General features: G+C 58.5%; 1 protein-coding gene and 1 pseudogene across 1 annotated transcript; both read left to right on the top strand.

The window, feature by feature from the left end:
* The first annotated feature begins 50 nt into the window (after positions 1–50).
* LOC128065617 (keratin, type I cytoskeletal 17) lies at positions 51–5402 on the top strand. The gene is made up of 8 exons (XM_052658830.1): positions 51–506; positions 1565–1647; positions 2240–2396; positions 3191–3352; positions 3972–4097; positions 4192–4412; positions 4502–4527; positions 5308–5402. Exons 1-8 carry the CDS (start codon positions 51–53, stop codon positions 5400–5402), a joined length of 1326 nt encoding a protein of 441 aa, XP_052514790.1.
* A 6814-nt stretch (positions 5403–12216) lies between these two features.
* On the top strand, positions 12217–14522 carry LOC128064481 (keratin, type I cytoskeletal 16-like; annotated as a pseudogene).
* The last annotated feature ends 1514 nt before the right edge of the window (positions 14523–16036 follow it).

The following is a 16036-nucleotide window of genomic DNA, read 5'->3' as shown; positions in this document are numbered from 1 at the left end:
CCTCTCCAGCCTTCTCGCTCCGTGTCTGCCCGCCATCTGCTGCCACCATCATGACCACCACCATCCGCCACTTCTCCTCCGGCTCCATCAAGGGCTCCTCCGGCCTGGGGGGCAGCTCATCCCGCTCCTGCCACGTGTCTGGCAGCCTGGGTGGTGGCTCCTGCAGGCTGGGGTCTGCCGGTGGCCTGGGCAGTGGCCTTGGAGGCAGCAGCTACTCTAGCTGCTACAGCTTTGGCTCTGGTGGCGGCTATGGCAGTGGTGGCTTTGTCGGCGGTGGCTTTGGAGGTGGCTTTGGAGGTGTCGACGGGCTGCTGGTGGGAGGTGAGAAAGCCACCATGCAGAACCTCAATGACCGCCTGGCCTCCTACCTGGACAAGGTGCGTGCCCTGGAGGAGGCCAACACGGAGCTGGAGCTGAAGATTCATGATTGGTACCAGAAGCAGGCCCCGGGGCCGGCTCCTGACTACAGTTCCTACTTCAAGACCATCGAGGACCTGCGCAACAAGGTAGGAGCTGTGATGGGAGGGGTCCTGGGTGGGGCACAGCTTTTCCTCCCCTACCATCTGCCCTTGATCAAGGCCTGGAGCCCAGCCTGGGGGCTGCCACAGGGTCTCGGGGAGCCGAGGACAGCTTGGCTCCAGCTTGGCCTCTGGGAGCCCACCTTGGGGCCACTATGTGGCTTACGAGTTCTTTTTCAGGACAGTAGCCTGGGCTAGGGACAAGTAGGTCTTGTGGGGCTCCCTGGAGCCTGTTTCCCATCATGGAGCTTTTTACCACCTTGTGTGGTTGTAGGATAAGAAGGATGGAGGCAGGGGGAGGGCTGGGCTCCTGGGGCTGCTGGATACTCAGACACGGCTTTCTTTGGAACAAGAGGGGGATTTAGGGCTAAGGTGGTATCAGGGGTCTGGTGATCTCCTGCTGGCACCTGCTGGGAGGAGGAGGCAGGAGAGAGTGGGTGGGACCTCAGGAGGCCACTTCTATGCCTTATTTGGGGATTTTTCTGGCTTCTCCATCTCTCCTGCTGCACCCTCAAGACGGGCTCAGTAAACTTGGAGCAGGGCTGCCTCCTGGAGCCTGGGGTCAGGGCTTAGCCGGGGTCATGACTTCTGATTAGGAAGTACATTTTGGTGAGGGCTCCTTTAGTTTTCCTCTTGCGGGAAGCCTCTCAGGGGCACTGTATCCCGAATTGTAATAGGAGGGTGTTTCTCACATCCATCCTCTTTCCAGGATTAGGGAAGAGCTGCCTGGGGCATCCTTCTATTCTTTTCTGGCTCTCCTGCATTCCTAGCCTGGCACTCCCAGCTGGCTGTCTGCTTTGGTTTAAGGCAGAGTCTGGCAAGGGGGTTCTGTGGGGGGAGGAGGGGAGTATCAGCCATCAGACTCCTGCTGGCCCTGCCTCTGTCACCAACTGTAGAGCAGTAAAGCAGGGAGACAGGGTGGGAAGGGAGCCTTCCTGGAGAAGGTAGCCACATCCTGGCCCCCAGATGGACAGTCTCATCTCAGAATCCTGGTCTGGGTTGAGTTATTCCAACCCAGGGACCTGATCTCTCTCCCATCTTCCCAGATCCTCACGGCCACCGTGGACAATGCCAACATCCTGCTTCAGATCGACAATGCCCGCCTGGCTGCTGATGACTTCCGCACCAAGTGAGCCCTGGCCAGGGTCTGGGGGAGAAACTGGGGGCAGCCCTCCCTACTGAGGAGCCCAGGCCTCCTCAGTTGCTGATGGCAAGGTCCAGAATCTGAGGGTTAAGGAGTTCACCTCTTAGCCCAGGATGCTGCAAAAGCAGCAAATTCTGAAGATCACTGGGCTTAGTCAGGTGATGGAAGAGAGAGAGGGGAGGCAGGAGGCAGAGAGGAGAGGAGTCAGGAAGCCAGGTGGGGTGGGGCCTTGCCCTGCGTTCCCAGGGCCCCAGGGCTGGGAATGGCTTCCACTCCACCCTGTCATTGGAAGAGACTCTGATGCTGGGAAAGATTTGAGGGCTGGAGAAGAAGGGGGCAACTGAGAATGAGATGGTTGGAGGGTGTCACTGACTCAACGGACATGAGTTTGAGGAAACTCTGGGAGATGGTGAAGGACATGGAAGCCTGGCATGCTGCAGTCCATGGGGTGGCAAAGAGTTGGACATGACTTAGCAACTGAACAAACACCCCCTCATCATTCAAGGGAAGGGTGCTGGTCAGAACCTGCACCAGCCAGTCCAAGCATCTTGACAGAACTCTCTGGTTCCCTTTGCAGGTTTGAGACAGAGCAGGCCCTGCGTGTGAGCGTGGAGGCCGACACCAACGGCCTGCGCAGGGTGCTGGACGAGCTGACCCTGGCCAGAGCTGACCTGGAGATGCAGATCGAGAACCTCAAGGAGGAGCTGGCCTACCTCCGCAAGAATCACGAGGAGGTGAGGCAGCCGGGGCAGTAGGTCAAAGAGATGTGAGGGGGTGGCAGGGCTCCACTGCTGTGCCAAGGCTGTGCCATTGCTATGACTGGGACGAGCACTCCTACTGTGCAGCAGATTCTGAAGGTCCCTGGGCTTAGTTAGGGGAGGCAGGAGGCAGAGAGGAGAGGAGTCAGGAAGACGGGCAGGGGTGGGGCCTTGCCCTTCGTGGTCTCCGGGCCCCAGGACTGGGATTGGCTTTCACTCCACCCTGCTCATCATTTGAAGGCAGGGTGCTGCCCAGGTGTCCAGGCTGGTTAGCTTAGAGTGTTGCCCTGTCTGCAGAGCCCAGTTCCCCATGCAGGGCAGCCTTCTCCATGTACCACCCTACTTCCCTGCATCTGGGGAGTCTCCCAGGGGCCCACAGAAGCCTCTTATGCCCATCCTGGCCTCCCTCACCAGACAGGAGATAATTGAGGAGGATTCCCAGCTCAAACCCTCCAATATGGACCCTAGGTAGAAGTTTGGAAGTTAGATGGGAGGTTTTGGGGGCTCAGGCCTAAGAATTAAGATTTTATTTTCAGAGAGTCTTCAGTCTAGTGAGGGAGCACAGAATCTATCCTGGGGAACCCCTAGTCTGATATTGGAGGCAAAGCCCACACAGACAGGTGAACAAAAGTCATTTGGAGGGTCAGAGGGTAGAAGGTGAGCAGAACAAAGGGGACGTTGTGGGAGGGGTCTGGAGAGCTTGCCTGGGAAGGTTGGGAGTGAGAGGTCAGAGCGGGGGATACCCACACCCACCACCCCTTCCTCCACAGGAGATGAAAGCCCTTCGAGGACAGGTGGGTGGCGAGATCAATGTGGAGATGGACGCCGCCCCTGGCGTGGACCTGAGCCGCATCCTGAACGAGATGCGTGACCAGTATGAGAAGATGGCAGAGAAGAACCGCAAGGATGCTGAGGACTGGTTCTTTAGCAAGGTGAGGGCTGCTGCAGACCAGAGGTCTCTCCCAGGGTGTGGGGTGCAGGGCCTGAGTCCCCACAGTAAGCCCAGACCCTGGCACCTTGGGTGCCTTAACCCCGGTGAGCTGCACGGACCCCAGGTATCAGGGTTGACTGTTGCACTCACAGGCCTTCAGCTTGCCTGAAACTGGGATCTGAGGGGGTCAGGGGGAGTCCCCCTCGGGAATAAAGCCGGAGAATCAAGACCCCAGGAGCTTCCATCTGTCCCTCAAGAAGTTAGGAACCAGTACCACGGGTCTGGCTACTGTCCTGGCTGGTTCTCGAATTTCCTACTCTTGTACCTTCTTCTTGAAGGCATTAGAGGTAAAATTTAACAGCCTCTCAAAGTCTTCTGGGTTTGGGGAGGTGGAAGGCTAATGAGAAGGCATTGCTCCCGCAGTCAGGTTTGGAAGGAGGCCTGAGAGGCCTAGGCAGGTCAGGAAGGCAGCCATGGTGAGGGGAGTTGCAGGGAGTGGGTGCTCCAGGTGTCTGTCTGGGTCCAGAGTGGGCCCTGGGCTGAGCATATGGAGACCATGGGGGTCGCCTTGGAAAAGGGAAGCCAGGCTCATGCTGCCGTGTCCTGTGTCCTGTCTGCAGACGGAGGAACTGAACCGCGAGGTGGCCACCAACAGCGAGCTGGTGCAGAGCGGCAAGAGCGAGATCTCGGAGCTCCGGCGCACCTTGCAGGCCCTGGAGATCGAGCTGCAGTCCCAGCTCAGCATGGTAGGGGCGCTGCCGGGCCTGGTGGGGAGGTGCCCAGGGCTCTGGAGGGGGCCCTGCACACCCTCGCTGATCTGGCCTCTCCTGCTCCCCGCAGAAAGCGTCCCTGGAGGGTAGCCTGGCCGAGACAGAGAACCGCTACTGCGTGCAGCTGTCGCAGATCCAGGGGCTGATCGGCAGCGTGGAGGAGCAGCTGGCCCAGCTGCGCTGCGAGATGGAACAGCAGAACCAGGAGTACAAGATCCTGCTGGACGTGAAGACGCGGCTGGAGCAGGAGATCGCCACCTACCGCCGCCTGCTGGAGGGCGAGGACGCCCAGTGAGTGCGGGAGCCGGGCCAGGGCTGGGGGCCTGGGGCAGAGCTGAGTCTCAGGCCCACATCTAATCTTTGGTTTTTTTTTTTTGCAGCCTGACCCAGTACAAGACCAAAGAACGTAAGCATTTTGGTAACCGAGGGCGGGGCTTCATGGGGCAGGCAACCCACCTGCACCTTACTGGGGGAGTGTCCCCAGGAGCTCCAGGAAATGATGGCTGATCCTCAGCAGGGGTGGGGGAAGAGACCTGGGTCCTAATTAGATGAGGGAGACACTGTCTGGTTCCATGGGGGCGGGGCAGGGAAAGGCCCTTACCTTGGAGATCCTAGGCTGAGGAAAGGGATGTGGTCCCAGCTCTGAGACTCTCATTGATAGGCACATGATCTCACTCTCTTTGCTCCTGGGACCTTACGGATGAGTAAAAGCAGTCTCATGTCTGGAGTCTTTTGTCTGGTGGCAGAAAGGGACTTGATCCTTGTCCTCCAGATCCCAGTCTGATGAGGAAGATAAGGTCCCAGCCCTGGGGTCTCTAGTCTAAGGGAGGTGATGGGGACCAGGGTCTTGTCTTGGAGATCCTTGTCTGAAGGGGGCAAAATCCATGTCCTGGAGACTGCAGAGAAATGGAATCAGACTCCATTTCAGACTAGCGTCTGATCTGCGCAGTCTTCCTCTTGCAGAGGGTCAGAATCAAACCATTTGGGAGGTGGGACTCACCCAGGGGCACCAGCAAGGAACAGGGTGGGAAGGAGGGAGGGGTAGGGTCAGAGGGGGCACATGTCGGGGTGTGATGTTGAGGGGCCAGCAGAGGCGTGGACACAGGTAGCCGTGGTGGGAAGAGCTGGCTCTGCTCAGGGGGCTGGGGCTGGGCCCCCACTCACCCCGGCTGTCTGTCTCCTGCAGCCGTGACCACCCGCCAGGTGCGCACCATTGTGGAGGAGGTGCAGGATGGCAGGGTCATCTCCAGCCGCGAACAGGTCCACCAGACCACCCACTGAGGACTCTCCCCCACCAGCCCCCTGGGGCTCCCCATTGGCTGTGCAGCCTCCAGCCTCCCCAGCCTCAGCCCCCCAGCTTCAGTCCCTTTCCTGTTCTCACTCCCTGACCAATAAAGCTTGTCGACTGAAACACAGGATGCTTCCTATTTGTGGCCAATGAGGACCCTGGTGAGGAAGGGGTGAAGGGTATGGGGGAAATGGGGGCTGGGAGAGCTGTCCGTGGATACCCACTGTTGTCGACTTGGAGGACAAGGGTCATCTTAGAACAGGGGTGAAGACTAGATCTGGGCAGAGCTTGGGGGGGGTTGCTTTGTGCCTCCCAAGTGCTGATGACCCCAGGGAGGGTGGTCCAGGCAGCGCCAGACCCAGAGTGAGGTCAGCGTGTCAGGAGGATGTCTTAGGTGTCCTCTTCTTGCCCCATAATTGGGTCCATGACCTTGAGCAGTGCCTTCCCCTTATGGAGACTCATTTTCTCCTCCCTAAATGGACAAGAAGATCTCAGGAGCCAGAGGCCCAAGGGGTGACACGTCCAGCCAGTGGGCTGTGTCCTCCTCTTAGAGGGGACGAGGTGGCGGGGGAGGTTGGGGAAGAGAGGCAGGCCAGGACAGGAATCAGGATCCTCCTGAGAGAGGCACCAGGACTGAAGGTGGGTGGGTGGAACCGAATGCTTCCGTTGCCTCAACTCCAGGAATCTGAGACCTGCGCTTCCAGAAAAGGCAGGTGTGGGAGAGAGGGCGGGGCCTCTTCCAGGAACGTCTCCTCAAACGGTCAGCTGAGGATGGGGCGTTCAGGGGAGCTGGTACCCTAGGAGCAGCACCGCCCTCCCTGGCCCTTTGTCCCCTCCTGGTTCCAGCAGCTTGGAGGTCAGGGGAAGCTGCCTCCCGGGGAAGGGGGAGGGGCCGTCCTGCCCATCTGCTCTAACACCCTCCAGCCCAGTCCTTCTCGCTCAGCCAGCAGGGGAGGAGCCCCGGAAGTCTTCCTTTGAGTAAATCTGAAAACCACTGGGCCGGGTGGGTCTGATTTCCCGGTATTCTTAAGAAGTCGGGGTGGGTGGAAGGATTAATGAGAGGAGGGATGCCCCCATCCTAGTTCACAGACAGGCCTGGACTCTGCTGCTGCAGAGTCACACAGACCCCTCCAAACACCTGCTCTCCCGGATGCCTGGAGACTGAGGCAGGGAGGGGGCAGGAGCAGCCAGAGCCCCCAGTGGTGGGGGTTTGGGACCAGAGGGAGAGGGGGCGGGAGGAGCAGGCGGGGCAGTGGCACTGGAGCGATCTATGAAGTGGGCAGCAGGGTGTGAGGACTTGGAGCAGATCCCAGGCACTCTCTGGATCTCAGAAGTAGCAGTGAAGAAGGGGCTAGATGAGCCCCTGGCCCGCGGCCCTTCCTGTCCTGACCCCACGGACACGGAGGACAGTGAGTTCCCTTCCACGGGCTGGTGTCCAGGGCATGCGTCTGCAGAGGCAACCGCAGGACTCCAGCAGGCTTGGAGTGTGGGCTGGCGTGTGTCCGTGGCCTGGGCAGCAGTCCCGGTGGGATGGAGGGCGGGAGGGAGGAGGCGCTGAACCCACCTGGCCCCCAACCATTCATCCGGCTGCAACCAGAAGAACCAGCCCTGGGCCGGATGGCTCATCGCGAGGTGATCTCATTTACCTGAACAACAGTCTCAGGAAGCGCGAAGAGGCGCCCCATTGAGTGGATGGAGACACTGAGGTTCTGAGGAGCAGTGACTCAGCCCCTGTCCAGAGCCTGGTGTGTCAGGGGTGGAGCGGGGCGCAGGAGGGGCGGGGCTGTGCTGGGAAGGGCGGGCAGAGCCCCACCCCCTGCCCAACCCCAGGCTCTTGGGCGGGGCCCGTCTCCCCGCAGACTCTGGAGGTCCACTCTTACTGATGGGCCGAGTGAGGAGAGGTCAGAGTGTGGGGCGGGTCAGAGTGTGGGGCGGGTCAGAGTGTGGGGCTGGCCAGAGGCAGACCCCGACTTCACCCTTCTGCGGGGGAAGAAGCCCCTGCCCACACAGTGAGTGGGTGGGTGGGTGGTCGGGAGGCCACAGTGGGGGAGCGGCCAGATGTTCCCGGCTGCCCCAGGAAGGCAGCGGCTGCAGTGCTGGGGTTGGGGGTCCTTGGGACAGAGTGCTGGGCCCAGAGAGGAAATGCTGGCCCTTTCCAGGATTGCTCAGCCCAGGCCTGGGCAGGAGGGGGCAGCAGGGAGGAGTGACTGGGGGTGAGGGCCCATGGTCCTGGGGACACTGTGGCTTTGTCCAGGCACACCAAGCTGACCTAGGCTGCTGGGGCGTGTGCAGGCAGCGGCATCGGGGGACTCACAGTCTGTCCACACCCGCACTCCTGCCCACTGCTGCACAGAATGTTTCAGTGAGCCGGCTGTACCTACCCTTGGTGCCGCCTCACCCGCTTCTCTATGATGGCCACATGCACGGGATTCCCAGGATGGGGCAGGGCCGGTGGTAGCCAGTCCCTGTGACTCTGCCTTCACACACCCACACCTGGAAGGGTGCCCTGGCAGCACTTCTGCTGAGAAATGACACGGCAGTCACACGGTCCGCAGCGCACTGTGTCGCTCTGTGCCCGGGTCTGCACTGGCCACAGGGGAAGGAAGAGACCCAGGCCCTGGCCTGGGAGGACCCTGAGTGACCTGGAGGGAGCCCAGTCTATGGGTGGTGAGCCGGGCACAGCGGCCGGCCTGACACTTCCCTCAGCCCTTGGGAACTGCTGTCTTCTGCACCGCCCAGGCTGTCGGGGGCTGAGGGGAACAGAGGGACAGAGCCAGGACAGTTCTGCCTCTTGGTAGAGCGCAGGCGGTCACCCAGCCTGATCCAGCCACAGGCTCCCCTGAGGGCCTCTTGGTTGTGCAGCCATCCTGAGGGGCTGTGAGAACAATCCCCGGGGAAGGGGGCCATGAAACATGGCGGGAGGACCACAAAAGGCAAATCAGTTGCTCACAGACTTACCCAGATCCTGGGACCAGTCATGGGGCCGGAGCCTGCATCCAGGCTATTTGTTCTCTCCCAGAGAGCCGCCCCCTCCCTGCAGGCCCCCTGCACCCCATCATGGCCTGAACACTTAGTGTTAGCATCACCTCTAGCTTCTCCAGACGTCCTGCTTTGAGGGCCTCTCTGTCTTGTTCTTGGCATCTGAGTGTCCACACAGTGTGTGGCACATAGTATGTGTTTTATAAATACCTGTGGGTAAATGCAGTGATAGCCACCACTCTGTGCAAGCTTCTTTATTGATTTCACCGCTATGTGTCTGTGAAGTAGTGCTGCTATTCCCATTTCCCAGAGAAGGAAACTGAGGCTCAGAGGGGAGGAGTGACTTGCCCAGTATCTGGCCCCTGCGTGCCCAGCTCCAGCCTGCTCTGTCCTGGCTTGTTTGGGCTCCTCTCTTTCTTCATTCTGACCTGAAGCCTGTGGCTCTGGCTGCCAGCAGGGGCTGGGAGCTCTCTTCCTCTCCCCCCCTCCCCCCCACCCGGAATCTCATTCCCCACCCCCCCCACCCAGAATCTCATTTCCCCCCTCCCCCAGCTGCCTCTTGCTCCCCAGCCTGGCTGGAATCCCCTGGGATCTTGTAAAAAACGTCCTCATCATCAGGTTTATCCAGCCCAGTGCTGATGAAGTGGGTCATAGCAGGGCCTGGGAATCTGTATGGAGACTCTCATGACCAGTCAAGTTTGGGAATCACTGCAAGCTGAGTCGTGGCATTGTGTGCTAAATTGCTTCAATCCGTTTCTGACTCTTTGTGACACATTGGACTATAGCTCGCCTGGTTCCTCTGTCCATGGGATTCTCCAGGCACAGATATTGGAGTGGGTTGTCATGCCCTCCTCCTGGGGAATCTTCCTGACCCAGGGACTGAACCTGTGTCTCTTACGTCTCCTGCATTGGCAAGTGGGTTCTTTACCACTAACGCCACCTGTGAAGCATGGCATTGGCCAGTGATATTCCCTGGCCAAGTCAGGTGTGTGTTGCTACCTGGGATGGGGCTGGACCGAGGAGAGAGGAAAGAGACCCGGGTGGAGGAGGGGATGGCAGTCTGTGCTCTGCGCCGACCAGGCCTGGCGATTCTGGCTCTTGCCAACCTTGGGGCAAGTATGCCTCACTGGCACCGAGGAAATGCCAGCTGCATGCTACAGGCCCAGCGTCCCACGTTTCCTCCTGTACCGGACTGTATTCCCGACCTTAATTTTTCTTTCCAGTGTCAAATGATAAGTTTGACCAGTTCAGAGACCATGACGACGTCACTCTCCTCCCCTCCGCACCCCAAATGCGTGGTGGGTACTCGGTCTGAGGTGTTGACTGAAGTGGTCTGATGCGTTGGTTGGCAGCTTCCTGAAGCTTCTCAGCCCACGCAGGTCCCCGATCTCCAGGGCAGGACCTGGTGTGTAATCCCATCCCCCCGACTCATCCAGGACGGGGGTGGGGAGGTAAGGGGTGTGGGGGTGGAGGGGAGGGCCGGTAATCTGGTGAGAAGGGAGGTGGAGGGCATGCGGGGCAGGTGTGGGGGGCAGAGAAGAAGAGACCCCTGGGAGAGTCAGTGTGGGCCTGGGTCAGGGTGCCGAACCTCGGTCCAGTCTCTGCTTCTCTGCTGTTTCTGGTTGGCGCTTGGTGGTCTTTGGTGACCTCGAATGCTGTTTCCAGTTCTGAAGGTGATGAGTCTGATTGGACCTGAACTCCAGGCCCAAGCTGATGCCGGCGATGGTAAGATATCTGTCCAAGATTCCAAAGTCCCTTTTGCCCATTTTGGGGGTTGGGGGAATGGAACAGGAAGTTCCCTCTCCCAGGCCTGGCCCTGAAGGCGTCTGCTGGGTACCAGCTCTGCTCATCTCTCTGGGCCTTGTGCCTACAGGTGAGGGGAGTGATGTGGCAGAAGCAAAGCCCTGGTTACGCTGAGACAGACTTTCCTGCCCCAAGGTTCAAGGTGGTATCGCTCAGGGCTCAGGCTGAGACAAGCCCTCTCTGCCTCTTCTCACCTCCACAGAGGCACTTCAGAGCAAGGACAGTGGCCACCCCCCAGGGCACCTCAGGGGGACCTCTGTGTTGGAGTCCAGACCCCCCAGTCTTGCCTTTAGCCCCCAGGCCAAGGTCATGCCCACTGGGCAGAGCTCATTCCAGGCACCTTGGGGAAGCAGATGGTAATGGACACACCTGGTCCCCACTCTCAGGGCATTTGTGGGAATGTGGAGACATTCCAAGCACCAGGGCCTCATCCTGGCTGTGCAGCTCAGTGACTTTGGGCAAATCACCATTTCTCTGGCTCTCCCTCTCTCCCCCTCACTTCACAGAGTTGACTCAAGACAATGGTGTTTATTGGAGGGGCATAGAGAGAGTGGTTTAGGATGGTGGAAAGGGTTTGAGCTGGGCGAGCAGACAGACAGGGTTTTGAGCCTTAGGTCTTGAAAAGTCCACTTCCCCTTCCAGGTCCATCATCTGTGAACTGGTGGCAGGAACAGGGCTCCTCACAGGACCGTGTGGCATATGATACATATGATATCTCCATACGATGCCCGAGCCCTGGTCAGTGTGGCAGGTGACCAGAGATCCACCTTCCCTGTCTCCTTTGACTGAGCGAATGGAGTTGCCAAGTTAAACCTAGAATCTGTGGGTGGTCCAGAGAAAACTGTTCGAATCTGAGCTGCGGATGTAATGTCGGGGCTTGGAAGCCTGTGGTGGGGGTCGGGGTCATAGGTGGTACCAGCAGCAGAGTGGGGACTCCTTCCCAATGGAGTTTTTGGTGGGTACCCATGATTAGGTGAAGCAAGGCATTGGTGGAGGGGTGCTGCTCAAAGGGTGGGAGTGCGAGGGGGCAGAGGGGAGGGCCAGGGGGAGGGAGGGAGGTACCAGAGGATGGAGGTAGGTGAGAAAGGGCAGGTGAGGGGTAGCTGGGCTGGAAAGGAAGGAAGGGGAGACGGGAGGGGAGCAGGGGTGGCCACTGGGGAGGGGCCAGCAGGGTCTTTCATGCATGTTCCTTTGTGGCTAGTGGTATGTCCTCCTCTTTCACAGATGAGAAAACTGAGGCCCCAAGGCTCATAGACCAAAGGATTGCCTATGCCATGTAGCTTGTCAGGGCAGGGATTCAAGCTGCCATGTGCTGGTTTCATGGTACACACCACTTCCAGGAGGTCCTGGGGACTCATAAGCAACCCCTGAAACTGAAATTGAATCCAGTAAGGGAAAGAGGCATAGAATTTTTAGAACTAGAAAGAACTTTGAGATTGCCCAGTCCAGCCTTGTCACTTTACTGAGGGCAAACAACAGCTCATAGAAGGAATTTGGTCACACAGCGAGCACAGCAGAGCAGGGCCATGAACCCAGCTCTCCTGTCCACAGCCAGGATCCCACAGCTGTCTTCTGAGACAGCCCCTGGACAGCGTCACTGAGGCCGTTCATCCAAGGCTGTCACCATGGGGCAGGGAGTCTTTCCATGGCCTGACCCACTACCCGGGGACGCAGTCACCACAGAGTCGCTTGTGCCAGGGCACTGCTGGCCCCTCAGGCTCTAGGAACGGGAACCAGATTCTTGTCACCTAGCCTGAGTCACCACCGACTCGAGTTGGTGTGTCTTCTCTTGGCTCCACCCCCCCCCCCCCAAAAAAAAAAGCTGGGTGGGAACTCAGTGCAGAACAGAGTGAAGTGCATCGACCCTGGGCTGAATAATCTGGAGAGGGGCGTTGGATGGGACCCGGAGTGATGAGATCTGGAGGGGAGCCCCGCCTTCCTCACGTGCATGTAAATGTTCCTGTTGTTCGAGGCCTCAGCGTCCTCTCGGCCTCCCTGAGCTCCTCGCTCTCCTTACTTCTCGCCATGACCACCTGCAGCCGCCAGTTCACCTCCTCCAGCTCCGTGAAGGCCTCCAGCCACATCGGTGGTGGCTCCAGGTCCTGTCCGGAAGCTCCTGCCGGGCCTCCAGCGCCTATGGGGGCCTGTACGTATCCTGCTCCCCTCGCTGCCCCTCCGGGGGTGTCTGCGGGCTGGGGGGCGGCTATGGCGGTGGCTTTGGCAGCAGCAGCAGCCTTGGAGGGGCTCTGTGTGGCAGCTTGGTTGGAGGATATGGGGGTGGCCTTGGTGTAGGCTACAGTGGTGGTGATCGTAGCCTCCTCCCTGGCAATGAGAAGATCACCATGCAGAACCTGAATGGCCGTCTGGCCTCCTACCTGGACAAAGTGCACACCCTGGAGGAGGCCAACAGGGAGCTGGAGACGAAGACCCATGACTGGTACCAGAGTCAGGGGCCCAGGCCCACCCGCGACTATAGCCCCTATTTCAAGACCATTGAGGATCTGAGGAACAATGTGGGTTGGCCAGGTGGGTGGCTCTGGTGGTGGAGTGTTGATAGAGATCATGGCTGCAGTGGCCCTTAGAAGAACGCTTGCCAGTGTCTCCATTTTACAAAGAGGGAGACTGAAGCCTGCTTTTGAGGAGTGACTACAGGCCACTTAGAATTGGTGGCAGAGGGTCCTTTTTCAGCATCAGGGTGTCTGAGCTGGGCTGGTACCCCGAGTCTCTTACTCCATGCAAGCATTTCTTTGGATTCAGCTTCTCTCAGGCTTGGGCCCAGGGTGCGGTGGGGGATATGTGGTTGTATCACCCCCGCACACTGTGCTCAGTGGAGAAGGCACCTGAGGCTGACTGGGGGTGTAAAGTCTGACCTACCAGCTAGACAACTCTCAAGACTGGGGAGGCTGCTGTTCACTTCTGAACAGTGGGGCTTTGGCTAACTAGCCCTGTCCTTGTCCCCCTCTGCAGATTATCGAGGCCACCATAGCGAATGCACAGCCCCTTCTGCAGATGACAACGCCAGGCTGGCAGTTGATGACTTCAGGACCAAGTGAGCAGAGGGCGAGCAGTGGGGTTGTCCAGACAGGAGGATCAGCAGGTCTTGAGCCTCAGAAGCCTCATGATGGACCTTGAGGCCTTGACCTTTGTCTTGCCAGGTATGAGCATGAGCTGACCCTGCGCCAGAGAGTGGAGGCTGACATCAATGGCCTGTGCAGGGTGCTGGACGAGCTGACTCTGGCCAGGACTGACCTGGAGAGGCAGATTGAAGGCCTGAAGGAGGAGCTGGCCTACCTGAAGAAGAACCACGAGGAGGTAAGGTTGCTGCTGGTGGAGGGAGGCAGGTCCAGTGGGGTTGCAAATGCACCTGGGACCAGGGAAGGGGTAAGCTGAGCACCTCCTTGCATCCCTTCCTAGGAGATGCTTGCCTTGCGGAATCAGATTGGTGGGGACGTCAGTGTGGAGATGGACGCCGCCTCCAGTGTGGACCTGAGCCGCATCCTGAATGAGATGCGTGACCAGTATGAGCAGATAGCAGACAGAAACTGCAGGGACGCCGAGGCCTGGTTCCTGAGCAAGGTGGGACATGGGTCCTCGGCCCTCCTGCTGGACTTCCCAGCCAGGGGACCTCTGGAGCACTCTACACCTTCTGTTCTTTCCTGTCTCAGTCTGAGGAGCTGAACAAAGAAACGGGCTTTAACAGTGAGCTGATGCAGAAGAGCCTCAATGAGCTGAATGAGCTCCGGCGGGTGCTCCAGGGCCTGGAAGTTGAGCTGCAGTCCCAGCTCTGCATGGTGAGAAGGACCAGGAGGGCACAGCCCCAGCCTCCAAATCGCCAGCAATGGCTCCACCCCCTGTAATGGAACCTTACCACTGCACGGTTCCTCCTCTTTTCCCAGGAGTGGGTTGGAGGGATCACTGTACCCATTATATAGACAGAGAAATTAAAGCCCATAACCAACCCTGGAATAAATTTTCTCCACGTCGTCTGGCTCATCAGCAGCCCAGCTGAAGTCAAAATCCATGCACCTCTCAGGACACGTGCTCAGAGACCTAGGGGGTCAGCAATGATCACCTCTGTTGACTCTTTCTCTCCCTCCCGTTCACAGAAAGCATCCCTGGAGAAAAGCCTGGAGGAGACCCAACACCGCTACTGCCTGCAGCTGGCCCAGATCCAGGAGCGGATCTGCAGCTTGGAGGAGCAGCCGGCCCAGCTGCACTGCGAGATGGAGCCGCAGAACCAGGAGTACAAGATCCTGCTGGACGTGAAGACGCGTCTGGAGCAGGAGATCGCCACCTACCGCCGCCTGCTGGAGGGTGAGGACACCCAGTGAGTGCCTGGAACCCTGTCCTGCCCCCAGACCCTTCAGCCCCACCCCTACTGCTCCCAGCACACCTGACTGCTCTGCCTTTTCTCCCGCACAGCCTCTCCTCCCAGAAACCATCCGGCCAAAACTATGCTTCCTGAGAAGGTAAGGCTCCTGAGGGCCCCGGCCACCCTTGAGCCCCTGGCCCTTCCAGCGCCCTTCTCACTTCCTCTCCTCTCTCCCACAGTCTTCACCTCCTCCTTCCCGTCCTCCTCTGGTCGGCTGACCCAGTCAATCCTCAAGGAGGAGGGCTCGTCCGGCTTCTGCACGGGCCAGAGCTCCAAGCCCTGAGCGGCTTCTCCAGGAGCCTCCTGCTTGCCCTCCCACCTGCCCACCCACCAGCTTCACTGCCCAAAGGCCCGAGTCTGGCCCCTGCTCTCCCCCCATGTGGTTCCCAGCTGTCTTCCCTCCCTCTCTTCTGGTGGTGGGCTAATAAAGCTGAATTTCTAGTTGATGCAACAATTCTGTGTGGTCTCCATTCTTGAAGGGGGGCTGGAAGGGGTTGGAGCCTGACAGCCTGAGGGAGGAAGGAAAGAGCCAAGTGATAGAGCTTGCACGTTGTTCCTAGACGCCCTCTGGGCTGTTGTGGGGTGGGAGTGGGAGTTGGGACGCAGGCCGGGGGCTGGCTCGCTCATGTTGCTGGGTGCTGAGTGAGGGTTTTACAGCAGCCCTTTCCTCCCACTGTCTCCCAGCAACTCGGTGAGCTGGCTGTAGTCAGGCCTATCTTGGAGAGTAAAGTCACACAGACACTAAGTGGCATGACTGTGGCTCAGGTCTGTTCGACTGCAAAGACCATCTTTCTTTTATATGGCTCTATCTTTTTAGGTATTTTAACCCAGAGACTCCCACATTTGAGCTCCTAACTCTACCCCTTGGCTCCTCACCTTTGCATCCCAGGATCTTGGTGTTGGATGGTAGAGGGTGAGACTTCTGTCTTGGGGGGTGGTGTCCATGGTTAAGACTGAATTTTTCTTCTTCCAATCTGCTTCCCCTCATCACTCCTATTAACTCTCTTCTCTTCCTCATTCCCCTCAGCTAGTGAACTGAATGCCGATGAGTCCCCTAGAAGTATCTATCACCCATGCCCTCCCATTCATCCCCACAACCACCGCCACCTTCCTTTCTCCCTGGAACTAGGCCTCTTGCTGTTCATCTCTCCCACTCTCATTTCTACCTAAGGGCCTTTCGTTCTTTTTTTTTTTTTTTTTTAAAGTATTTATTTATTTGGGCTTCCCTGGTGGTTCAGATGGTAAAAATCTGCTTGCAGTGCAGGGGACCTGAGTTCGATCCCTGGGTTGGGAAGATCCCCTGGAGAAGGGAATGGCAACCCACTCCAGTATTCCTGCCTGGAGAATTCCGTGGACTGAGGAGTCTGTTGGGTCACAGTCTGCGGCGTCGCAAAGAGTGGACACGACTGATCGGTGAACACTTTCACTTTCATTTATTTGGCTTTGTCGGGTCTTAGTTATGCATGGGCTCAC

Source organism: Budorcas taxicolor, chromosome 19 (assembly GCF_023091745.1).
Source record: "Budorcas taxicolor isolate Tak-1 chromosome 19, Takin1.1, whole genome shotgun sequence".
Lineage (NCBI taxonomy): Eukaryota > Metazoa > Chordata > Mammalia > Artiodactyla > Bovidae > Budorcas > Budorcas taxicolor.
Note: the sequence above shows the minus strand (reverse complement) of the source record. Positions and strands in the feature narration are given on the sequence as shown.

Bases quoted from the DNA above. Each gene is read 5' to 3' on its own strand.
- LOC128065617 (XM_052658830.1), top strand. From the start codon at position 51: ATGACCACCACCATCCGCCACTTCTCCTCCGGCTCCATCAAGGGCTCC. The intron at 1,648-2,239 runs GTGAGCCCTGGC...TTCCCTTTGCAG, and splicing joins GCTGATGACTTCCGCACCAA to GTTTGAGACAGAGCAGGCCC. The intron at 4,528-5,307 runs GTAAGCATTTTG...TGTCTCCTGCAG, and splicing joins CCAGTACAAGACCAAAGAAC to CCGTGACCACCCGCCAGGTG.